Source organism: Schistocerca nitens, chromosome 2 (assembly GCF_023898315.1).
Source record: "Schistocerca nitens isolate TAMUIC-IGC-003100 chromosome 2, iqSchNite1.1, whole genome shotgun sequence".
NCBI classification, from domain to species: domain Eukaryota; kingdom Metazoa; phylum Arthropoda; class Insecta; order Orthoptera; family Acrididae; genus Schistocerca; species Schistocerca nitens.
In genome coordinates, this window is record NC_064615.1 from 121,396,722 (window position 1) to 121,424,120 (window position 27,399).

At 37.9% G+C, this 27,399-nt stretch overlaps 1 protein-coding gene across 5 annotated transcripts in view; it reads left to right on the top strand.

Annotated features, from left to right (window-relative positions):
- LOC126235806 (serpin B6-like) overlaps positions 1-27,399 on the top strand; it is a 293,511-nt gene that overhangs the window by 96,495 nt on the left and 169,617 nt on the right. For all 5 annotated transcript variants that reach the window (XM_049944636.1, XM_049944639.1, XM_049944638.1 and 2 more), the window contains exon 4: positions 14,845-15,055. In XM_049944636.1, the coding sequence (XP_049800593.1) occupies positions 14,845-15,055 (211 nt within the window). The remainder of the gene's footprint in view (positions 1-14,844; positions 15,056-27,399) is intronic.

The window sequence follows — 27,399 nt, forward strand, 5'->3', positions numbered from 1 at the left end:
AGGGTGAATATGAACCAGAATACAGAAATCTGCACCAGAGTACAGAGGAAATAAGGTGGTAGAGCACAGAACATTGACAAAAATGTATTGTTATTGGCTTATAATCGCCACTTTGTTAATAAAGTCACAGTACAATAAAAGTCTTAAAATTTAGAAACATCAAAAAAGCAATGAAGAACATGACTACTGTTTACAGTCCTTATAAGAGATCATTTATTCCATAATTAGTTGAACGTAGGGAAATGATATTCATTTACACGCATAGCCTTTACTGTCAGGAAACAATCACTGTGTGGGTAAAAATCATCTTCCTAACATAGTTCCAGAGATATGATGTCATCAACAATGAGACCTGTGAGAAACTGCCACATCACACATGATATTTAAATTTATTACTTCTGTGCTACTAACTGTATTTGCAATAAATTTCACAGATGGTATCCACATATGCCACTAAATGCACCTACAAATGTATATCATGGTATGACACATAATTGAGGAGATGTGGTGTCATAAATACTGAGATGGTTGAAAAGCTGCTGCACTGTGCATGAAATTTAAATTTACTACTTATTTGCTGTCAACTTCATTCTTAACTCACATGTGCCGCTGAATGTACCTACAAAACTATATCATTGTATGACAAATAAATCAGGAGATATGACATCACAAACATTCAGATGCGTGAAAAACTACCACGTCAAGCTTGACATTTAAATTTATTACTCCTTTGCTACAAACTCTATTCACAACATATTTTGTAGACTGTATCCACACATGCCACTGAATGTACCTACAGAAATACATCATTGCATAACACACAGTTCAAGAGATATGACATCATAAACTCTGAGATGCGTTAAGAACTGCCGCATCATGCATGAAGTTACATATATTCTTTATTGCTAAGACACTCGTATAGTCAAGTCAAATTAAGGACATCCCTGACCCCTGGCAATACTTTTGACAGCTTTAAACTGTGAAGTACTAGCAGCTGTAGAGGAAAACAGTAGCCGTCTATAGAGCAATGCCATGGGGATTAGATTAGATTAGATTAGATTAGGGATGTTTATAAAATATCATTGCAGACTTGTGAAGCAGCTGCACCCATTGTACAGAAACTGTTTGGCATAATGTTTCTTAATTTGGATATTGTACTTATACATTTGTACCTTATGAGTATATCTTTGTACACATGACAGGTATTTTCACAAACACATGGAAATGAAATTTTTTCCGATATTCACTACAAACCCGGTTCATTTCTTTTTTTTTTTTTTTTTTCTTTTTCCTTCTAATAGACAACTGCCAACTGAATACCCAGGCAATGCCACATTTGTCAGCTAGTTTAGTTTTACTATTGCAGACCAGCCAGGATCGACAAAGACCATCCTACTGTTCCTGGTCTACTGACTGTCATTACCAACATTAACAGGGAACTGTAGATATCATCTTATAATTATCAATATCTACAGTCATTAGGTGCTAGGTGCAGTAAGATGGTCTTGTGCACCCATTTTGGCCATGCGTTTGAAATCAAATAAAGGCATCCTTCCTTTCTCACCTTGTTTGAATATTGTTCTTGCCTGAATGAGGAGTTGCTGCTAGTTTGAATAGTACACAGCTAAATAAATTGTAATCATGCAATAGGACATGTTGTTTGTAGTCTTGCCTTAAAGTTGTGGCACACACTTGTGGCTTTGTACATCTCATCACCCCACCCCCTTCCTCTCGCTCCTCTATTCCCTATTTAGCTCCTTCCCATTACTCATGCATAATCAAACCCCTACCCTCACCTTGTCACTGGGTATTCTGTCCATGACATTAGGTCAGCCCTGTTGGGGAAACCAAGACACAATGCCATTCGAACAACCAGGATGACCAACACATAGCTGGACTTTCATTTTGTGTTGCAACAATAAGACAGGTAGAATGAATTTTCACTCTGCAGCAGATTGTGCACTGATTTGAAACTTCCTGACAGATAAAAAGCCTGAGCTGTCCAAGCACAACTCACGATCTGACCTCACAGCTTCACTCCCACCTGTTTTACTCTGCCCGGAGGTTTCAAATCAGTACATTCTCTTCTGTAGAATGAAAATTCATTCTGGAAATGATCCCCCCAGGCTGTGGCTTAGCCACTCCTTCTATAATTAATCATAATTTTTGGACTCAAGGATGGATATGCTTGTTAACAGTAATGATCGTATTGATCGGATTTTTAACTTTGCCAGTACATGTACAGCTGATGGTATTCTTTGTAAAATTGTAATATGCTTTGTATGAAGTATTAAGGAAAACACCAGTTGAGTAACAAACTATTTCTGGCTTTTGGAACTGTTAGTTCCTTCCTGTGGGAAGAAAGAGAGTAGGAGATAGCTTTGGGAAGATTGGGAATGAGAGAAGGTCACTCAGATTGAGAAGAACCCACCCACTGTGAGGATGAAAGGACATAAAAGATGAAGAGGATGTGCCAGAGTGTTGGAGGGCAAAGATAGTACTTTACCAGTTTCAGTCCGGACATGATAGAAGGACAGACTGGAAAGTAAAGACAGGTTTAGAGGAAGAGAAGTGGAATGAACAGTGCATTTAAGAACTAAGAGGAAAACAGATAAAGAAGAGACAAAAAAAGCACATGCGTGCCTCCCCCCCTCCGAACACACACACACACACACACACACACACACACACACACACACACACACACACACACACACACACACACAGAGAGAGAGAGAGAGAGAGAGAGAGAGAGAGAGAGAGAGAGAGAGAGAGATTGTCAGGTAAGGTAAAAAAGAAAGAGGAGGAAAAAGTTCAAAAAAGGAGGAAACAAAAAGGAAGAAAAGAAAGAAAAGAAATTGATAAAATATTTACTATGTAAAGAAATACTCCCAGTGAAAAAAATATAAAAGGGGCTGAGGGTTTTGTAATAGTGGTCAAGCCCAGCCTCATGGTGGAATGCAGCAATATGCTGGAGAGCAAGTTCCCAGCTCTGGAGTTCAGGGAAAATAGTCCTTGGCATGAGGATCAAAATGGTCCATGTGGTTATAACACACTCTCAGGTCCATTGGTTCATGCTGCGGAGCATGCCTGACAACTGGGAGCTGGGTGTCCTCTAAGTGAGCAGTCCATGTTTGTTCATGTGCTGCCCAGCAATTTTAGTGTTGCTCGTTCCAATATAAAAAGCTGTGCAATGAACACATTTTACTTGGTAAACAACATATGTGGTTTCACATGTTGATTTTACTTTATTGTTGTAGGGTATACCAGTGTTTGACCCAGCATATTTGGTAATGGAAGGATGCGTTGGGCACTTTATAGTAACAACAACTGCAGTGTTAGGAACATTGGGGTAGGGATAATATAGGTCTCTGCTAAGAACATTTGCTCATACTGCACAGTTTCTTTATCAATGTACCCCGTATTCTCAGAAATTTACCCACACCCCTTACTATCATAACAGTTTCTGTCCCAGGTAAGCTATTTGTACTTTTGTAGCTGCCCAGATAGTCTGAGTTTACACTTAAGTGATAAGAGAAAAAATAAAAAAAATAATAATAATAAAAAGGATTCAAACTATACAACTTTGTTTCATTTTCTCATCTCATGCTTTGAATTTTCTCATTGCAGTTACTGTGTACTGCCTCTTTATTCATCCATTCAGTCTTTGCAGTATTGTTGGGAGAGAGGGGGCTGCTTTAGATTAATGTCTGTGATAGATAGATATTTATGTTTGCAGTACAATATTATTGACTGCAACTGACATATGGACACATGAAAACTAGTACATACAAGTTACGTTGAATCTGTTATTAGATATGATATTGTTTTTTGGAAAATTCTGCTAACGTATTGTGGACACTAAAGATAACGGAAAAAATCATTTGGAATATGTGCACTGTACATAATAAAGGACCATGTTGCCCCCTCTCTCATCCCTATGTATTTGTGGAATCCCAGCAGCAATCGCATGATACAGCATGAAGAAAGTCTTTGAAGTAGTCCATTCTGAACTTTTGTGGTGCATATGTGTCTCTGATGTACCTCTGCCTACTAATAAGATATAGATTTATGGTATTCACAATCACCATTCTTTCAACCTGACACATCCTCACATATATCTACTCTACATATTTATGACAGAGGGTCCCAGAAAAATGTAGACACTCATTGATAGTTAATATCATTGGAGCAAAATGACATATCATTGCAGTTTTGTGCTGTAGCGGAGTCAATTTTAATCAGCAGATATTGGTGCATGTTTTATGGCAGATGGCAGTGCAGCAATGAATGAAGTAAGATTGGCATTTGAATAACATAAGGCAATATTTAAGTGGTACTGGAAGTACGGAAACACGATGGAGGTACAAAGGCAGTGGCATAATGTGTACGAAAGTCAGCCACCAACATGTACAACAATTTATCATATTCAGGAAAAATTTGAAACCAACAGTACTGTTCAGTATGTGTGTAAGGAAAGGTCTGACCAACCAGAAATGTCAACAAGTCCAGCTTTCAGCACTGCTGTGTTGCAACATTTTACTAGGTACCCTAAACAGTGAGTCAGAGTGCACATGAAAGCAGTGTAAGCCAATCAAATGTATGACGCATTCTGAAGGCTGCAAAGTGGAAAGTATAAGGATGGAGCACTGTGAGTGTTTTGAAGGCATGCTGTGTGAGGATGAACAGTTTTCAGGGATGGTTATCTGGTTTGATGAGGCACAATTCAAACCGAATGGTACTGTAAACTGCCACAACTATGTGTACTGGGTTCCTGAAAATCCTCATGTTCAGGAGAATGACATGTTAATCTACTGGGTATTAATGTGTGGTGTGATCTGTCCTCGCTCAGTTTGATTGGCCCATTCATCTTTGAAGGGTCCTTAACTCATGAGGTGTATCTTCACATGAGTCATCTGGTGGTGTGATTGCAGACGCTTAATTTTCAATATAAATAAAATTAATTAATTACTACCTACCTTGAAACAAAGTAATACCTATACAAATGAATTTCTTCTAGTGCACATCTATACTAATGTTTATTCAGCTTATTCAGTTTATTCACCATTGACCACTTACAGCGGAATAGGTCTGAACATTAAATATACAATTAACAATAACTTTACAGTAAAGTTTTTACAATTTAATTCTTTTTCTTTTAGGAATATTCTTATATACTAATGTCAATGCTTATTTCAAAATATTCTGTTATCTTATAAAATGGGTGTTTGAGAAGCCAGTCATAAACCTTACGTTTGAAAATATTATTGGTCAGTGACCGAGCAGATGCTGGAAGTTTATTGAAGAGTTTTAAACTCATTATTTTGTGTGAGTTTGCAGTCTTTGTGAGTCTGTGTCTTGGTATGTCAAAGTCCAGTTTGCCTCTGGTGTTGTGGGGATGTATGTTCTCTCTGGTCTCGAACTCATTTAAGTTGCTTTTGACATAAAGCAGTGCTGTGTAGATGTATAGATTCACCACAGTTAATATCATGTGCTTGATAAAGAGGGGACGGCAGTGTTCCTTGGGCTTAGCTTTGCTTATTATTCTGATTACTTTTTTTTGAATTTTCAGTATTTCACTGACAAAGCAAGAATGTCCCCATAACAATATGCCGTAGGAAATGTGTGACTGAAAGAGGCCAAAATATACCACCTTTAGATACTCATTAGTGACTACATCTGTCAGTCTCCAGATGAGATAACACACTCTTGCTATTCTCTTGCAGATATGGCTAATGTGTTCCTCCCAGTTTAATTTTGAGTCAATGTGGAATCCCAACAATTTTATTGATTTGCTTTCAACAGCTGTAGTTAAACCCAGAATTAGTTCTTGTGTTTTATCAGGATTACACAGGAGTTCATTAGAAGAAAACCAATCCATTACTAGTTCTAGTTTTTCCTGTGTTGCCTGATGCAGTTCTGTTGTGTCATGGTGTGTATTGAGCAACGTTGTATCATCAGCATAACACACAACTGAATTTGCTCCTACGTGGTAAGGTAAGTCATTAATTGCAATGATAAATAGAAAAGGACCTAGGACCGAGCCCTGAGGCACTCCAGTCCGAACTTCCTTCAGTGAGGAGCATCTATTTTCAATTGATACATATTGTCTCCTGTTACTTAAGTATGATTCGATTACATCCAAAGATGGTTTGTGTATGCCATAAAATTCCAGTTTTGCAAGTAGGGTGTTAGATGGTATGCAGTCGAAGGCTTTGCTAAGATCGCACAATACGACTGATACTAGATCCTTATTTTCGAATGCAGTTAACACCTGGTTAACAACTTCAGTGACAGCAGTAGTGGTGTTTTTACCATGCTGATATGCAAACTGTCTGTTGGAGAGGAGATCATGCTTATCAAAATAGTTATTTAGTTGACTGTACATTACATATTCAAAAACTTTAGAGAAAATTGGGACAATAGAAACTGGTCGATAGTTTTGGGGCAGATGCTTATCTCCCTTTTTAAAGACTGGTATTACTTTAGCAGTTTTGAGTGCATCTGGGAAAACTCCAGATTCTAAACACATATTAAAAATGAAAGAAAGAGGTTGACAGATAAGGTGTATTATTTTTTTCATTACATAGTTAGAAAACCAATAACAGTCCATACTTTTTGAGTTGGTGAACCTTGCCACAGCTTTTACAATATCCTCTGGGGTGACAACATTCCATTGGAAAGTATACATACTATGGGGTACAGCACGAAGATGATCTAGTGCACAAGTGCCATTTTGCTTGATTTTGTTTTTCAGCTCACTCACTGAGGTTAGGAAGTAATTATTTACTTCTTCTGGGACCAGCATTGCATCTTGTGTACGGGTTTGTGAATTATATTGGTTGATGATATCCCACGCTGCTTTACATTTGTTGGGAGCACTTTCAATGTAATGTTCACATGCTTGTTTTTTGGCCAAGGACAGTTTGTCTTTGTAGATTTTTTTACATTTTAGATAAGCTCTATAAGAAGTATTATCTAGCTCAGGTCCTTGTTTACAAGAATTTTTATATATTCTGTACAGTCTGAGCATCTCCTCCCTAGTGAGAGCTAGCTCATCTGTATACCATTTTAGCTGTTTGTTTTTCTGTTTATGCTTAGGGCTACTTTTGATTAATGGTGAGCAGGAGTACCATAACTCTATGAGTATTTCCAGGAATTTGTTAAACACCATTTCACCAGCACCCTTTCCAGGTTGTGTGTTGTATACAAAGTCCCAGTTAACATAAGATATTCTGTCAATAAATAAATTAATATATTCATCTTTCTGCCCTCTTACCCATGTGGCATTAGACTTGATTCTGACTGATTTAGGCAACTGATCACAGGAGAATGTTAAAATCAATGGTTCATGATCAGCTAGGGCTCCACTGGCAAGTCTGACGTCGTACATATCTCTAGAAAGATTTACTATAATATTATCTAAGCACGCCTTATCCCGTGTTGGTGTGTAATTTGTACATTGTAAATTTAGTGATCTTAAGATATTAAAAAATGTTTTAGTAACATGTTCATCACTGTTGGCCATTTCAATGTTGAAATCGCCACAGATAATTAGTTTTATGTTAGATTTTAGTATTTTCCTCATAAGCAGCTCAAATCTTTCGAAAAATATATTTACATCTCCTCCTGGTGATCTATATAAGCTAACAATTATAGTATTCTCTACGTTTAGTCTTATACAGCTAAATTCTCCATCTAGTTCTGTACAGTAAGAGCTAACATCTATTTTAGTAAACATTATACTATCTTTAACAAATATTAGGACACCTCCATTCTTTCTTTCACTTCTACACATAATGTCTCCAACAGCATACCCCTGAGGAACAAAATATTGTACTTGATCGTCTGTCAGCCAATGTTCTGAGATACAAACAACATCAACGTTTTCAATACTGCAAAAATGTTCTAATTGTAATACTTTGTTCCTAATGCAGCAAATGTTCGTTTGCATCACAGTAACAGATTTATCTTTACTGCTTATTGTCTGAGAACACTCTCTCATTCGAATGTCGCTTTTAGCACCTAGTTCAAGTATAGGAGGTTTATTACCCGCCGATTCACAAACTTTTACACTAAAAAATGACGTACATTCCAGGTATTACTCAAACCGCTACTTTCGTAGATCGTTTTATTCCGTGTGAGTCTTTCTTTAATTATTTCATTGACACGTTCGCACACAAACTTTTTCCCTTCATAGTTTAGGTGGTGCCCGTGTCTGGTGTGAAGGTTACGCTTAAGTTTACTTATATCGACCACAGCACAATTGGCGTATTCAGAGCACAGTTTCTTTATTTTAATATTCGTTCTTCGAATTTCTTTATTAACGCACGAACTATAGATTAGATCGTGCCTATGAGGCACTGTAGCAACAACTGTATTCCTTGATTTATTTTTTTCCAGAAAGTTCTGAAGCACTTTTACGCAGACATCTGCTTCATTTTTCGCAACATCATTAGATCCCGTTATGCATACGACGAAGTCATGTTCTTGCGTGGATTTTGTTTGAATGCAAGCATCTAAAACGTGTTTAGTTCCCGCTCCAGGTTTAACAACACTGGTCACTGCTAAGTCTCGATTTATTTCTTGAAACATACTTGATAAATTCCTGCCATGGCTATCTGTTAGAAAAAGCACACTGTTCTTTTTACCTGTTGTTTCCCGTTTATCAACATTTTCCCCAGAGTGACCATTCGTTTTCAGCGCATTGTCTTTTGAATGGTCTGGATAATTTACACCGTCTTTAACACCGTCACTGGACTGCAGAACACCGTATTTGTTTTTATCCGTAAATGTAACTGCTGTTGCAAAGTTCGTTTATATTTTTCCAGCTAATGTCCTACCTTTGTGTCTCACTTCTGTCCACTCGGACGATTTGTGCCTTTCGTCAGGTGCCACTTCGGATGATTTGTTCTTCAACCGTAGTTCCCGATTTTCATTCTTGAGTGTGGTGATTTCGCTTCTTAAAGTGTTGACTAAGAATTGTAGACCTGAAACTCGTTCACTTAAATTTGTTATTTCGACGTTACAATTCTCGCACACTCCCCTTTTTAGTACATAACTGTAACTTTTTCTCGTCTTAGGGTTACACACTTCTACACTCGCGGCCATTTTCATTACTTGCTGGGAACATCAATTTTATCTGTCATCTGACAAGTGTTCGGAAATGAAGGATTTTACCTACAGCTAGATGGTGCTCTGCTTGACTACCATAGAGATGTCAGAGAGTACTTGGATAAAAATCTACCTGGGTGATGAATAGGTCAAAGAGGAACTGTTGAGTACCCAACATGGTCTCCATACATTACACCTCTTGACTCCCACCTATGGGGGACCTTGAAAAATGAAGTTTATGAACAAAAGCCAGCAACACTGAATGAGCTACAATAAACCATCAAGGCGAACTGTGTGGCTATCACACCAGCAACACTAAAAGCCATAGTTCAGTCAACAGTTCAGCAGTATCAATGTTGTTTGGCTGCTGATGAGAGTCACTTTGAACACATAAAATAATTAGCCCCCCCCCCCTTCCTCCCATGCAAGAATTGTAACAGTATGTTATTTTGTTCCATTAACATTCTCTGTCTTGTTCATACACACGAGCTACAACACTGAGAATTTTTGACATGACAGCAGTAGTCACTGCCTGATATACACCTGAGAAAAATCTGAAGACAGCCAAAGTCGAAGGGCAGCACATAGACAAGCCCATTAAACAGAGTTCATAGCCAGCATCTAAGTATGGTGATTGTAGCTGTGAGCAGATCCACCCAGAAATGTATTGATAATCAGATAGATCACAACACATGCCTTATGACCATAGTTATGAACGTTTCTGATGTAGCTGCCAAGAGTCTGATGGCTGTAGCATGCATGATGTTATGGCACCATACTGAGTTGTGCTGCTCCCATGGGCTCTGATGTGTTGACAGTTTTAATATTCGTGAATATTACACTCTTTACCCTTGAAATTTAGCTTGCATAGGGACAGAAGAGCTCCAGTTCATGCCTCCTTTGTCATGGTAGAGAGAGGGAGGATCAGGCCAAGAAGACTGCACCCAGACTGGGGCATCTCTGTGAAAGTGGAGGATACATGTGGATTCATGCAATAGGTTAGTATTGTACTCGGTCATGTCTTCTGGCCAGTACAAGTGGTAGCACTACATCCATGTCCTGCAGGTAGCCTAATTGCTGAGCCACAAGTTCCCCTCTTTCCGAGGTGCCAACTTGTTCCTAATCTGTGTGTGCACACATATATATTTTTCTGCTTGCCTATACAGGCCATAGCACAACTGTCAGCAGACAGACAGGTCCTTCTCAGGGCAATTATGCCAGACATATTCAATGGCCGATCTATGAGAGCCAACTCCCACCCAAGTTGCTGTGGTCCATCAGTCAGAGCCACATCAACTGCTCACCCAATGTCCACCAGCGCCGGCCGGGGTGGCCTAGCAGTTCTAGATGCTACAGCCTGGAACCGCGCGACTGCTACGGTCGCAGGTTCGAATCCTGCCTCGGGGCATGGATGTGTGTGATGTCCTTAGGTTAGTTAGGTTTAAGTAGTTCTACGTTCTAGGGGACTGATGACCTTAGAAGTTAAGTCCCATAGTGCTCAGAGCCATTTGAACCATTTTTGTCCACCAGCTGTGCCTCCACGACCCATTCATGCCTGCAGTCTGCCAACAGTTGCAGCCTCGCCCTCACCACAGCATCATTGCCGGGCACCAGCCACACCTGCACCATGGCACCATGCCATTTTCCTGACAGATCTGGAGGAACAATTTCTGTTATCTTATTGAATGCCTCATTGTTCTTAATTTTGTCTCAGTCATGCAATAAACTATTGTAGCAGATGCATACCTGAGAACTGCTGTTTATTTACTGTGCCCTTGAGACTGCACAGAGACACCAAAGCTAGCAATGGGGTTGATCTGCAGGTGTTCTCAGCATCCTTGCCTGCTACCATAGTGTCCGGACATGGCTGCTTCCATGTCCTTCCCAACTATGGCCCTTCTGCTTCAGCTGAGCTCATTAGTTATCATGTTTTTGGTGGTGGCCGTCAGTCAGTCTTGCTTCCCACTGACAGCTGACACCTCCCAGGTGTCCCACTGACCCACCAGAATCTGGCTGAGCCCATCAATCATTGCATATCTTGTGGCCATTGTTGTTTGAGCTTGCTTTACATTGGGCACCAGATGACTCCCTGACTTTCCCACCAGCTCATCTGCTCCCAGCTGAGCCCTTGCTGCGGCATGCGGCATTGCTATTTTTTTTCCCCCCAGGAGCCATTTCCATCCTTCTGGTTCTCTTCTGTGTCAGCTGCAGCACTTCATACCTAGCAAATTTTGTCCAGGTGCACTGCATGTTTCTTGCTTTCCTTTTGGTGGTATCTTGCTTGATGTTTTCTCTGTTTACCATGTTCCCCCACATTTCACATCCAGTTATGTCTTTTCTGCTACTTCAGGCCTATCTCCTGACCCTCCCTTTGCTTTTGACATGTTTCTCCATATGCCATACATCCTTGCTGGCTATTATATCTCATATGCCCCCTACTGGTCGAGGCTTTGCTCCTAGCAGCCAACAGTGTCCTCCCAGTCCATCATTCCTACTTATCACTCACAGTGTGCCCTCAGCCCAGGGTCCCTTCTCTGCCCTCCAGGTGTCTCCTTTCCCCTTCTTGACTCTTTCACACTCAACTGAGATGACTCTGCCATCTCCTCCTAAGGTGGGAGAGATATTATACGTGTAATTATCTTTTGGCCAGTACAACCACTACATAAGCATCCTGCAGGTAGCCTAATTGCTGGACTACAGACACTGCTCTTCCAGAGGTGCCAGCTTTCCACTAAGCTGCGTGCATGCCATTCAGTAGCAGCACTCCAATTGCAGACCTATTCCTTCATCCATGATCATGTAATTACATGTCATATTCATCTGCCTGCCTAAATGGGACACAGCATGACCACCAGCACGCAGACACATCCCGCTCTGGGCATTGTGCTGGCCACATTCTGCAGTACACCAAATCACATCCCGCTCTGAGCAATTATGCCAACTGCTTCCTGTGTCAGCCAGAACCACAATGCCCATTAGCTGAATGTCTGCTGGCTGTACCTTTGCAGCCCATTCAATCCTGCAGCCTGTCATCGCTGCCAAATGTATGCTGGCCAGGCCATTCTGGCCTAATCACACCGAATGCCAGCCAAGCCGACACTGCGGCACCATGCCATTTTCCTGACAGTCTGTTGGAGCATTTTCTGCTGTCTTATCAAATGACTCATTATTGTTAATTTTGTCTCAACTATGCCATAAACTATCGCAAGTGCATACCTGGGAACATCTGTTTACTTTATGCGCCCTTGTCACCACAAGAGGACATGAAAGTGATGATCAGTGCTGCTTCTGTTAAAAGTTTTGCTGACTCCTTTGATCATCTGTGTATTAGAGTATCCACTAGGCACTCTGTTTCCCTGTTACTCTTAGCTGGAAGAAAATTAAAATCCAGTGATGCTGTTCTGAACGCAAAATAATTTTAAACTGGTGTGATGTAAATGGTGGGTCATTACAGTACATAGTGGTTTGTGGTAATCCATGGATTGTTTGTTAAGAGTGGCCATGTTAATATACTTTTGCTCTGAAATTCCTTATGCCACATAGCCAGATTTTTTTTTTCCTTTATGCTAGTTCTTGGTATCTATGGACTTATTCCAGAGGTTCAGTGAAATGAAAATAAAACACTACTTTAACAAAATATTGTTATGTACCTCCATTTAACTAACAGACTTCTTATATTTTAAAATTGCTGTTTAATAAACATATTTGCTCAATTCTTTTATGAAATAAGATCATGAAAACAAATGTTTCAATCACAGACTTCTAGAAAATTTCACAAGATTCTTCAAGTTTTTTTGTGAAGTGTCTTACAATATTAGTTTGCTCTCTTATACAAGATGTAGCAGGAAATTCTTCATGACAATGCAGGAAGTAGAGATTCACACAGTTTGCAATGAGATCAAATTGTAGTGAGAATAATGACACCACATTTAACGTTTCATCTTTGGCAACAGTGTAGTCTGTCATAGTTGATACTATTAGTTCATCTGTAGATTCCCAACATTTCTTTTTGACTTGATGTTGCTTTCCTGATGAAGAAAATAGAAGATCTTTGAAAATCTTGAATGTGCAATGGCTTCTAAGCAAAATGTTGACCAAGAACATTTTACATAATAAACCTGTCTGTCTGTTTGTTAATCACAGCAACTCTCATAAAATACAGTCATGTGAATGTATTGCCAGCTTCTCCTGAAATTAAGAAAATTATATATCCTATCAAAGTTAAAAGTTCATTTGGATTTTGTGGGTTTTCCAATAAGGTACTAAAGATTTGTTTCCATACAGTAAGTGCTGTATTATCATAAATATGTAATGCATCACTAACTCAGGGCATTATTCCAGATATACTGAAATATGCCACCATTAAATCCCCCTTTAACAAAGATGATACGAGAGATGTCGATAACTACCAAACTGGTGCATTGCTGACATTATTTTTCAAAATTTTTGGGAAGGTGATGTAATCTAAAATAGTATGTCACCTGAGCAACAATAATATCTTCAGTAAATCACAGTTTGGATTCTGGAAGAGTTGCTCTACTGAGAATGTCATTTATATGTTCACTCACCAAATTTTACAAGCAATAAATAAAAAAAAGCACTGGTTAGTATTTTCTGCACCCTGTCTTAGCCATTTTACTGTGTAAATCACAATAATCTGCAGGTTAAACTGAAATTTTATGGAACTGGTGGTGTAGCCAACCATTGGATAGTGTCATATCTAACCAAAACAATGTAGGAAGTTGTAACCAGTAATTCAACCAGTGTAGTTTGGGGAAAAGATTCTGACTGGGTAGAAATCACATCTGAGGTTTCCCAAGGCTCAAGCTTAGGCCCACGATTGTTCCTCAGGTTTGTAAATGATTATCTGTCTAATTTACAACAAGCAGAATTAGTTATTTTTGTGAATGACACTTGTATTGTAATCAATCCCAGCAGACATAAAGCAACAGAAGAAATTGGAAACAAACTTCTCAAAAGCATCATCGACTGATTTTCTGCAAATAGTCTCAACCTTAGTTTTAAAAAGGCACAACATAATAAGTTCTTCACATGTAGGGTACAACATCAATCTTCTTTAAGAAAGAAAGTCTTCATTGCTCAAAAATGAGCTTCAAGAGTAATAGGGGACACTCACCCGTGATCATCTTGTAGACATCTATTTAATAAGTTGGGCATACTGACTACTGCTCCACAGTATATTTATTCCCTCGTGAAGTCCGTCATAAATAATCCACTGCAGTTCAAAAGGAACAGTGCTGTACATAATTACAATACCAGAAGGAAAATTTACGTTCATTACTCCACATTATGGTTGTGTTTAGCACAAAAAGGGGTGCACAATGCTACAACTAAAATTTTTGATAACTTACCCTCTGATATAAAATATCTGACAGGTTGAAAACAAACTGAAAAAGTTTCTCCATGACAACTCCTTCCATTCCACAGAAGAATTTCTGTTATTGTAACAGGTAAAAGGTTTGTGTAATTTCAATTCTTTGTCCTGTGTATGCTCTTTCCAATTGTTGATTATGATCTACATATTGTGGTCATCATTACGAATCACCTTTTATTTATGATATGTCATTTCTGTTAATTTGTAAGTAAATTAAAATAGCACTGTTCTTTATATGTTTCAAAATTGGTAAAATCTCCAAAATTACTTCATGTTTTAAATTCATCGATTCGTCAGTTCATTGTGGCTTTATAGAGAATTGATGTTCTTTGTAGGGATCTGATGACACAGTGCTTGAAGCAGCCAACAAGGTTTATGCACAAGTGAGTTTTCCAATTAAAGAAGAATTCAGAGCATCTGCTGCAAAATTTCTAGCTGAAGCTGAGGAAGTTGATTTTATCAAAGAAACAGAGAAATCAAGAGCTATAATCAATGAATGGGTGGAGAACAAGACACATAAGAAGATCACGAATTTAATGCCTGAAGGTAGGAGATTTCTTTTTACTATTTTTTAAGTTTATTGTGAGTATATCATTGTGCAAAATCTCAACAAATGTTTCACCAACTAAATTTTAGTTGATGTACTTTTATAACCTTTATAAACAAGGCACCCCAATAAAGAGTTTAAAACTTTAGCATTGTATATGAATGTATACTAACACCTTAACAGAACTTTCTCTGTTGTCATTCTCCAGCAAAATACATCAATTTTTCACTCATGAAGTGATGAAGGGCATAATCATACCACTAAAAGCACTACGAGTAGTTGTTAAAAAATGGCTGATTTTACTAACCTTGAATGTGACAACCATACACTAGAAGTTTCATAAGTAAATTGTTTAATTGACAGATGATGTCATACAACAAGTGAGGCAAATGTTCCTTTCAGTCTTGCAAAATTGACTCAACAAGCATCTCTTGAATTGGGCTTTTCCTAAATGCCCTGGAACATATTGAGATGCCATTTGCATCTTAACCTATGCAGATTTACAACAATGTAAGAACTAAAAGACACATGTCTTTGGCTCATAAAAAGATTTTTACTGAAATGTTATTTTAGTTGGATGAAGATGATTTCATCAAAACAAAATCTTCTGTGATAACTCAACTGATAATTGAAAAATTGTGATAGACTTTAAAACATATTCACACCTGCCTGTTTTTTATGACTTAAGCAAGAGCAAAATTTACAGCACTTCATCATTTTAAAAGATAGGCACTGTACCAATTGTCATTGACAAAGATTGTCAGTTACACCATGTACAGTATGCTTCTAACTGGATAGCACACCATTGCACTGTCTTAACCAATTCATTGACTCTCCAGTGACTGATTCCCAGGTGTATAGTTCAAGCTGAGACCATTGGACAGTCAGGCAATCTACTGGACCTTATATCTCTTCATTTGTATAGTTTATCAAAATCAGCTACACTTCACTTTCACTCACTCACTGAACCAAAAGAAGTTAAAGAAATTGTGTACTGCTAGGAGTTTGACAAGAACAATTTCAGATGGGATGCTGCCATATCACCCGCATTGCTCACTTTGAATCTTTAAAAAAACTGTAATTTAAATGCTTGATGTATTTTGCTAAGTAATGGCACTAAAACCAGTTATAATAAATTTATATAACTCAAAAGCTGTAAATTTATTATTGAAAGTCATTATATTAGTTTTCTATAAACAGTTCAAATAGAGTGTGATCATAAGAACTCTGTTTTTCATGTAGTGTTCACTGCTGTGCTATTATTCTTTATAAGTACTACTTGCTATTAAATGTTTGTTTTCATAGTTACACAGCTCCATATTTATACATGTTAACTACTGTAAGAACCCATAAACAAATGTTTTTAAACTTTAGAGATTAATCCTCAAAATCCATTTGCAGTTCCCAAACTTCTTTGCCCATGTGGATTTACAGTGCTACTTAATGCACAACATTATAGTACAAGTCTTGTTTATCTACATTTTTGCATTATAGGCCCTTCCTCACAACTAATTTTATTTTCCATTATTTCCTGATTTTCCACATTTCTTTTTCGTTCTTTCTCTGTATAGAAGCGTGATTTTGTAAGATTTATTTTGTACATTGTTATGACTTGTGATTTTATGTAAATTTGTTCTTGACAGGGATTCCAATTATTATTGTAATTTGTAATTTTCTTAACTTACACTGTATCTGTCATAATGTTATGTTCATAATTCTAATTTAATTAAATGTACACTGAGGCTTTAATTTTTAGTATAGTTCATTGGTATAGGATTAGTTTATGTTTAAAGAATTCAACTGCATCAGTTTTGTGATTGGTGGCCATGACATCCTGCAAAACAATACTAAATACCTCCTCTGAAAACTGTGTAGAACAGGTAATTTGAAAGCCCACTCATGATGCAAACATATTGGGTCTAATAGCAATAAAATAGGCCTGGCCCATTAGAGGATGTCCACATTGAAGCTGATCTCATTGATATTGAGGCAGTTGCAGCAATAATGATAACCAAAGTACAAAAGGTAACCAAAATGAGTTGAAAGATTTACAGTAAAACCCTCTTTTTCCACCTTCCATTGTGATGATCCAAAAAAGTGTAAAATGCAGGAAAGTGTAAAATACAGGAAGGCATAGGAAACACTTGAAGATGTATATTTCTTGCTTGTTGTCCTCTGTTTACTAAGACTGCCAGCTTTCTTGTTTTAACCAATTTTCTGTCACAAGTTTTATTTTCTGTAATTTTATAATAATTAGCTTAGCACCTCCTGCTTCACTCATGTAGACTGTATGAGCTATAGGAATGTTTTTGTTTTTCTTTAATCAAATTTTTATGTTGTTCATAAATTGCAATTCATGCTAATTAAGGCAAAAGATGCATGATCTTTCCCGAATGTGCTTCTGACGACGAAGCAGTTCTGATAGCTGGAGTCCAAGGTTTTTGTTAGCCATGCCTTTTGTGTTCTTGTGGTGTATTTCTTTATATCTAACCAAGGAGTTAAATACCAAATTCATATTTCTGTTCAAGAAGTCAAATACGAGTTTTCATAAATGTAGTTTTAAAAATGCTTTATTAGTTTTTTAACAATGATTTATTTTCAATAAAATTTTCCCAACTGTTTTATCCCCTTGGTTGTTGAATATCCAAAAATGTCAAAACAAATATTATACTATTTCTGACTGAGAAACCAAATACCAATTTTCATAGTTCTGCCTTCAAAATTGTCTTCATGGCAACATATTTTCAAAAAGCCTTTCATTACCCACTTCACCACCTTAGGAGAGGAATTTCGAATTGTGAAATGTGAATTGTGGTTTATTTGTCTCGTATTCTACATAATCTAAATCATTTGATTCAGGTACAGGGGACATGTCAAATTGTGGTAAAATTTCACCATAAACAAAGAAGAGTTGATGTTAACAAACAGCTTCATAATCATAACACAATTTTGTTATATATACATACAATAAAATTTAACATTTAATTATCCCTTGCTCAAATTATCATTTCATCCTCTATGAATTCTTCTATTGAATAGTAGCATTTCTCCCATATATTGTGCAGCAGTCTCGTTTTTAGAATCTCTGGCTTCATATTAAATATGTTTTTGCCCATTAACTTGTTATGTATTGTCATCCCCATATACTGTGTAGTCCATGCATATAATTTCAACTGGTCTGTGGGTAGCATAAAATTATTTTTATTTCTTGTTTTATGTGTATGGTTAAAATGATTCTCCTCAAATAATGTTTGTCTGCTGTGTAGGAAGGTTATAATCTCATAAATGTATATGGAGGGAACAGTTAGGATTTGTAGTTTCCAAAATAATGGGCGACAAGACTCTTTTTGCTGTGTCGGACAATTTTCTTTTGCAGTTTCACTATTCAAGATACACTACTTGAACTTCCTCTGAAAATTATCCTGATCTAATGACAGATTCAAAATAACTATGACAAGCAATTGTATGTGTACTCATGTCAGTGGAATTTGTTAGTATTTGCATTGCAAATGCAAAACTGCTTAGTGTATGTGATAGGAAGTCAGTATGTGTATTCCAGCTCAAGTTCTTGTCCACATATAGTCCCAGGAATGACTTCTTTCATTGGTTGATTGTTATGTTGTATTTTAAGATCCACACATTTTGAATGTTTGGTTTTGATATGTACCATATGGGTTTTGAAATGTTCCGTTTCAACCCATTTAACTGGAACCAGTTTTCTAAGGTATACAGTGCGCTTACAATGGAGCTCAGAATTTTTTCTGTGTCGTCATCTTCAATTAAAACAGAAGTAACATCTTCAAACAGAACTGATGGGGAATTTATATTTATGGGTAAGTCATTTACATAGAATAGGGACAGGATAGGCCTCAATACCTTCTGAGATGATGCATACACATTATACAGATATCAACATTCTATCCTTGGAGGTTTGGGCTGGGCGGTGATGAGTCAGTAGGTCAGTCTGGCACTATTTCACCCCCTTAGGGGTTGAATTTCCAAAATCAGTGAAACACTTATTTTTTCATTCCTAACTGAGAAATAATCCAAATACCAATTTTCAAAGATTTGGCTTTGTCCCCTATCTCACCCACTTAGAGGTTGAATTTCCTCAAACAGTGAAACACACATTTATTTCTAACTGAGAAACCAAATTCAAATTTTGATATATTTAGCTTTAAAAGTGCTTTCATAATGAAATATTTTCTTAAAACATTTAATCTTCTGATTCAAAAAACACTGAAATATGTATTTTGTTATTTGTAACTAGAAGTCAAACACCAGCTTTAATAGATGTAGCTTTAAAAACACTTAGTAGTTGTTTAATAATGATTTATTTCCAAAAAAAGGTTTCACCTACTATTTCACCCCCATAGCAGTTAAATTTCCAAAAACCCTGAAACACATATTTCTTTATGTCTGACCGAGAAACCAAATACCAATTTTCATAGGTCTAGCTTCAAAATTGCTTTAATAGCGACTTAGTTTCAAAGAACTTATTATCCCCTGTTTCACCCCCTTAGCAGTGGAATATCAAGAAATCCCATCTTAAATGATGCCTACAGTATAAGATCAACACCTCTGCCAGTTGGACATGGTAAGAATGAAGAGGGAAACCCATGCACACTTTTGTGTGTGTCAGCACTCAGCCATTGTCTTTGTGATTGAAATAAAGGCAATGGCTGAGTGCTAACACAAACAAATGCATGTTTCCTTCTTTGTTCCAATCATGTGCAATGGTGTAAGTAAACGTTTTAAAAAGATATTTGTGTTCTAATGTGAGATTTATTATAGATAATCATTATAAATATGTGGTAAATAAAACTTGTGACACAATATTGGTTAAGACACTAAGTTGGCAGTCCTCATAAACAGAGAACAACAGACACGAAATCTACATCTTGTTGCCAACAAGGAGGGCACCCAGTTCAGGGACGTTCTGGAGGAGAAAGAGGGCAGAAATTTTTGTCATGTTATGGAGCGTCTTGAGGAAGATTGTTTATGTCCCATCAGGTCGTACCAACCTAAGACTGTGCGCCTAGAACAAATTAGTGTGTAACAACAATTCATGAAAGCCCATTATAGAGTTGCACATCTTCTAGGGCGGTGTTTATTTGTATAAATGACTGTGAAATTAAAGCTGTTGTAATACAATACGATGATCAAAAGGTGATAAGTTACTATGGGAACTTACACACTACTTAATCTAACTTAAACTAACTTACACTAAGGACAACACACACAGCCATGTCCAAGGGAGAATTCAACCTCCGACAGGGGGGGGGTTGTAATCATGGAATCGTGGTGGTTAGGTGACCACGCGGCCAATCAGAAGGAAGGTTGCTGCTAGAGTCTCTGTCGTCAGGCCATGATTATTGTATTGTATATTTATTGGTCCTGTGAATCATACATTAAGCCTAACACATGGGAAAAACACTCTAAAAATATACAAATAAATTTTATACATACACAGTTCTTACTTTTGGCCTTGAGTACAGTACACGCACACACACACATGTATATAACATTCCACACATACTTAGAATGCACAAATAAATTTATAAATAAACATTTATTATTTTGGCCCTAATTGTATAAACTATTTAAATTTTTTCACATATTTACATACTAGATAAAAGTGCATCAATGCTATAGTAGCAGTTCCTTAGCAAAGCATCACTCGCGGCAGTTTTGAATTTATGCAAGCCATTTCTTGCCTTATGTTTTTTAGGTAGTTTGTTGCACAGTTTTTTTCTGTTTGCAGGGGTCTTCTTTGTTTTAATGTTGTATGAGCAAACTGCACATGTAAATCTTGATTATTACTTGTTGTGTATGAATGGTCATTTGGTTTTTTGGAGCAATCTTGCTGTTGTCATCTATGATTTTCCTTATAAACAATATTGTTTCTAAGATATAGGCATGGTAGTGGACGAATATGAAGCTTTTAAAATGAAGTTTTGCATGAAGATTGAGGTGCTATGCCTCCCATGGCTCTTATAATTGTTTTTTGTGCTGTGGTTCATATAATTCTTTCTTGTGCAATGAAACAGCCTTGCACAGGACTCTAGCAGCAACCTTCCTTCTGATTGGCCGCGTGGTCACCTTACCACCAAGATTAGCACAGCTGGATGGTGAATTTCCTCAGAAAATTAAACCATACCTTTGAAGCGATTCTGCTTGGGAATAGTACACATTTTCTTATGACTTGCATTGATGTGCATCCAGCAAGAATTTTAATACAATAACAAATGGTGTTTAATTTACTACATAGGTGTTATGTGTGGTTCTGCCATCTTAGGTCAATTTGGATCTTGCTCATTACAGTTTCAAGTCTTTTGCGTAACAGTTCTGTGTTGCAGTTAGAGGCTGTTTATTTTGCACTGTGTGTATTTGTATAGTGTTTGTTTTCTGCATGTTTATTATTAAGTGGTTCATTGTGAATCATTCTGATACATGTGAAGTGCTCTTTTTTATTTCATTTTGGAGCTCTTCTGTGATCTTTCCTTTTATATGAATATTTGTTTCATGAGCATATTTAATGTACTTATAGTTAGAGCTGTGTGGTTCCAAGTCATTCTCAAACAGCAAGAACAAGATTGGTGCCAGTACAGAACTGTGTGGCACACTGTTTTTAACACAGTGTTTTTCTGAATGATAGGAAATTAAAATTTTGCCTTCTCTGTACAAGACATCAACTGCACGCATCAAAAATTTTTGCATCACCTCAGTTCCCAGAACTCCTGAAGATAGACGTTGACTGTGGATATTGTATCACAGACGCAGTCCCTTTGACTGTTCAGAGATATCACTACACCCACCCAAAGATGTAAACAACCATGCATGGGCAAAGCCTATTAGATGGAGGGGGTCTGACAGCCAATCAATTCCAGTCATTCCCCCGGGAAGGAGGTACACGGCTCGTGTTGTCTGTAATTCAATTGCGCCAGGAAGGGCTCTCAACAAGGGAAGTGTCCAGGCATCTTGGAGTGAACCAAAGCAATGTTGTTTGGACATGGAGGAGATACAGAGAGACAGGAACTGTCGATGACATGCCTCGCTCAGGCCACCCAAGGGCTACTACTGCACTGGATGACCGCCACCTGCGGATTATGGCTCGGTGGAAACATGACAGCAATGCCACCATTTTGAGTAATGCTTTTCATGCAGCCACAGGACGTCATGTTATGACTCAAACTGTGTGCAATCAGCTGCATGATGCGCACTGTGTACAATTGGCTGCATGATGCGCAACTTCACTCCCGACGTCCATGGCGAGGTCCATCTTTGCAAACACGACACCATGCAGTGCAGTACAGATGGGCCCAACAACATGCCGAATGGACCGCTCAGGATTGGCATCACATTCTCTTCACCAATGAGTGTCGCATATGCCTTCAGCCAGACAATCGTCGGAGACGTGTTTGGGGGCAACCCGATCAGGCTGAACGCCTTAGATACTACTGTGGTAGGTGTGGGCTTCATGTCTATCTTGGCTAGAATAATGCATTCACTGTGCTGTTTGTTGTAGCTTACCGGCACTCCTATTTTTTAATTCATTGTTAATCCAACTCCTGCATTACCCCTATTTGATTTTGTATTTATAACCCTGCATTCATCTGACCAGAAGTCTAGTTCCTCCTGCCACCAAACTTCATTACTTCCCACTATATCTAACTTTAACCTATCCATTTCCCTTTTTAAATTTTCTAACCTACCTACCCGATTAAGGAATCTGACATTCCATGCTCCGATCCGTAGAACACCAGTTTTGTTTCTCCTGATAACGCCGTCCTCCTGAGTAGTCCCCAACCGGAGATCCGAATGGGGGGACTATTTTGCCTCGAAAATATTTTACCCGAGAGGATGCCATCATCATTTAACAATACAGTAAAGCTGCATGCCCTTGGGAAAAATTATGGCTGTAGTTTCCCCTTGCTTTCAGCTGGGGCCAGATCAGTCAGTCGGCCAGACTGTTGCCCCTGCAATTACAGAAAAGGTTGCTGCCCCTCCTCAGGAATCACACATTTGTCTGGTCTCCACAAATTCCCCTCCATTGTGGTTGCACCTACGGTATGGCTGTCTGTGTCGCTGAGGCACGCAAGCCGCCCCACGAATGGCAAGGTCCATGGCTCATAGGGGGACAGAATATGTTATATACTACAACAGTTCCATCTTCCAACTATTCTATACATTAATTACTTTACAGCGGATATGCTGCTGGTTCACATCACAAGCAGTGTCTTAGAATTCACTTAATGAATATAAACATCTTTCTATGAGAAAAGATTTTAATTTATTGTTAAAATTGTTAAAATCAATTCCCTGATATGATCTTAAATAGTTTGGTAGTTTGTTAAACCAAATCAACCCACTGATGTATGGTATCGTGTTTTTAATTTTGTTCTTTCCCCAAAGTAGTTATGTTTTGTTCTGGTGTTGTGATCATGTACTTAACTGTACTTGATAACTTGTAAATGATTTAAATATGTATAAAGAATATATTGTTAAGTATTTTTGCTCTCTTTGGCATGTCCCATGTATAAGTCTGATTGCTTATTACTGTAATACCAATATTCATTTTTAACGGACATCAACTACACAGTCCCATGATTCAATCCTATAGTAAAAAAGGTGTACATTAATTCATAGTAAACCACTTTGAATGTTTGACTAGGAACTATCTTGGTGAGCTGGCTAAGGCGATATAAGCCACTACTGACTTTTCCACACATAAAATTAATGTGGTTTGTTTGCGACAGATTTTCATTAGCATACATACCTAGAAATTTACATCAGCCCATGTCTGTTACCAAGATGTTGCATACGATGTTTACAGTGGTATGGTGAGAACTGCATGTTTCAAATGCCAATAAATTGAAGCCTAGTGGCAATCACCTTGAGGCCTTGGTCATTGACATATTTTGTTAATTCCTTGACACCACTATTAGCATAAGATTCTAGTTTCTTATAGTCTCTGCCATAGAATAAGACTGAGGTGTCATCTGCAAAGCTTATAATGTTAGAGTTAATGGGTTATGAAAAGTTGTTTTGATACATATAAAGAGAAGATAGGGCCCAAGGACTGAGCCATGAGGTACACATTGCAATACTGTCTTACTAGTGGACTGAAAATTTATAATTTTTCATTAATTTTTATGTCAGTTTAGTGCATTGCTTATGATTCAACAGGTATGATGCTATAAGATGTGTATCCCCTGTATCATATCAGCTTCTTTAGAAGTAATGTATCATTTACTGTGTTGAATGCTTTTGTCAGATCTAAAAATATATCTGTGGTTTGCATCCTCTGGTACATCAGACAGTACACTTCGTGGAAGAACTGTGTAACTGGTGTGGCCGTGCTCAGCTCTCTTTTAAAGCCATGCTGAGAATCTACACTGAAGAGTCAAAGAAACTGGTACACCTGCCTAATGTCATGTAGGGCCCCCAAGAGCACGCAGAAGTGCCACAACACAACATGGACTCGACTAATGTCTGAAGTAGTGCTAGAGGAAACTGACACATTGGATCCTGCAGGGCTGTCCATAAATCCATAAGATTACGAGGGGGTGGAGATCTTTTATGAACAGCATGTTGCAAGGCATCCCAGATATGCTCAATAATGATCATGACTGGAGAGTTTGGTGGCCAGCGGAAGTGTTTAAACTCAGAAGAGTGTTCCTGGAGACACTCTGTAGCAATTCTGGATGTGTGGGGTGTTGCATTGTCCTGCTGGAATTGCCCAAGTCCATGGGAATGCACAATGGACATGAATGGCTAGGCTCATTTCATTTAAAATCACCCAAAATAAAGAAATCTCATTGCCATTATGTCACAGATATTTGTAAAAATTTGGTGTAAGAAAGTACATAAATAGAAAGTGATAAAATAATTTTTTTTCAGATTTGTTATATCAAAACTGTAGTCAGGGGGCTATTTTGAAATGTCTAGCATTTTCTCCATCTGGTGTCAGTACGAAAGGTAGGTTGAAAGTTTTTAACTACTATAACTCCCTTATTTATAAATCAATTTTATTCAATTTGGTGTCATTAGAAAGATAAAAATGACCAACTATATCACTCAACTATAAAAATGCTGCAACTGTGCATATAAATATGTGCAAATCTGTAATTAATGTCATCTTTCAAAAAAAAATTTATGAACTTCATGAATTTTTTTCGTCAAAATCAAAAGTTTCACCATTTTAAATTTTGTCTCAAAGAATTCTTGTTGTCATACATTTCAACATAAAAAAATCAGAAGGGTGTTTGTTCTGTTTAATCATTTAAAACAGAAAGAACATAAATAATAATATACACATTTCATTTTGTGACTTTTACCTAGTAGTCACAAATGATCAGTTCTTATAAAACACATTCATAAAATTCTAAAAAGCATTGATTCTGTCAAACGGTCTTTACGTCATACAGCCAACGGCTGGCACGCCCCGCTTATGGGCAGCTCTGCACAGCTGTACAGTGCAGGCACGGGCCTCACACAATGAGTGCCTCCGCACTGTCAGGGCAACCTCGGCCGGCGTCCTCCCGAGAGATAGTTACGTGAGGCCGCGCCGCCAATCGTAACAAGACACGACAAGCGGACTCGGGTACAGCAGGCATATTCCTCTGCCACTCGCCTTATATAGCTGCATAGGCCACCACGCCTGGCAGTCTTGTGTTGGGCTACCTACGTGCTACTTTGACGTCACACCCCGGAACGACTCTATACTACGACTGTTTACCATACCAGACTTGGACTCTGCAGCCAGACGCTGCACTTGATCAAGCAACAAGTTGTGTTGTTATTGTGGAACTGTTGGCAATAAACAGAATTTTGGAACTCACGCCAATCGTTATTTGTTGTTTCTCCAATTACGGATACAACAGTTTTCATAAGGCATCCAGCAAACATCAGTGTGAAGTGGCCATGAATAACTTGAGGAAGGGTCACTTGGACTCATGAACTCGACTTTTGCATCTCTGTGTTCTTCACTATCTCTAGAATTTTTCCTAGCCACCACTGGTTATCATAGATAGCAGCGACAAATGTATCTTCTTTAATTGTGTTAGAGGCAGTGTTTTGATTTCCATGAGAAACTTGAATGAATTTAGTAGATGATGAAACATGCCTTATCAGCAACTTGTTTTCATTCAGTGGTTTGAAAAAATGATTCACTCTTGTCCCAGGATTGGTAGAACCAGTCTCATATCGTTTGTGAACTTTGTTATCTCCTCTGTTGTAACATAAAAGGTTTCTATTCCTAGAACATGAGTTTTGGTAAATGTAAACAGATCGTTTAGACTTAACGTGTGACTGTCATATGGACACTGCGAACTTGCTCTTGTTGTTAAACGTTTAATGGTACCACCAACTCCGTCACATGCATTTCTGCCATGACTAGTGGCAAAAAAGTCCATTCTGCAGTTACTCCATGATCTTGCTTGTGATGGAACAAATTTAAAAAGTTCTTAAAGTTTTTATATTGTGCAGAAGTGCCATCACTGAAGTACGTAACATGCTGGATGTGTGGTAATTGTTCCAATACATTTTCTGGAAAACATAGAATATGTTTAACATAGAATATGTTTGTATCATGCTGCAAACGGTCACTTATACAACACAATGACATTGACTTAGGCATTCATCTGTTTTAAAGTACACCACAAAAGGATGAAGGGTGACGTGACTTGAATGCTCTGCCAGTGAAATCCTTGTGCAGCATCCTGAAGCAAAATCCACTATGATGATGCATGTAGTATCAGAGAGGGTTCTTTGCTTGATTTGAAGTAGTGACTGTGAGATTTTGATACGTAATGATATTATGTCAAGTTTTGAAGTTTGCATGAGATACTCAACAAATTCATCAGTCGTCTTCATTGATGTCTCCAGTGTAGGTCGATCAGTTTGCATCCATTATTTGAATACTTTGCATCCATTGTTTGAATACAACATTTTCACAATCTTGTTAGGACTCTAGTTCCATTAAAAAACTGCGCATTTGATATTCGTCAGGACACCGAGAACAGTGATTCAGCATGCACTCCTCGTTTTCCAGATTGCAAACAAGTTTCTGTAGAAGTTCAGTGTACTGTTCTTTCACATGTGCAACATGCATTAACAGTTTTACGTTTTGGTGGGACATGCATACACATACGTTATGCATTCCACGACTGTTTACAGTAGCACATTCTTTTGGCCTAAGTTCACAAAATTTAGTAAAACTAATTTTATCCTCAGGGTATTTTTCTCTGAAAGCTAAGTACTAAGTATACATCCTTCAGATAATGTAAAATTAGTCTTTTTGTCTTATACACTCTTTTGCCATTTTCTAAAGGGACAGACA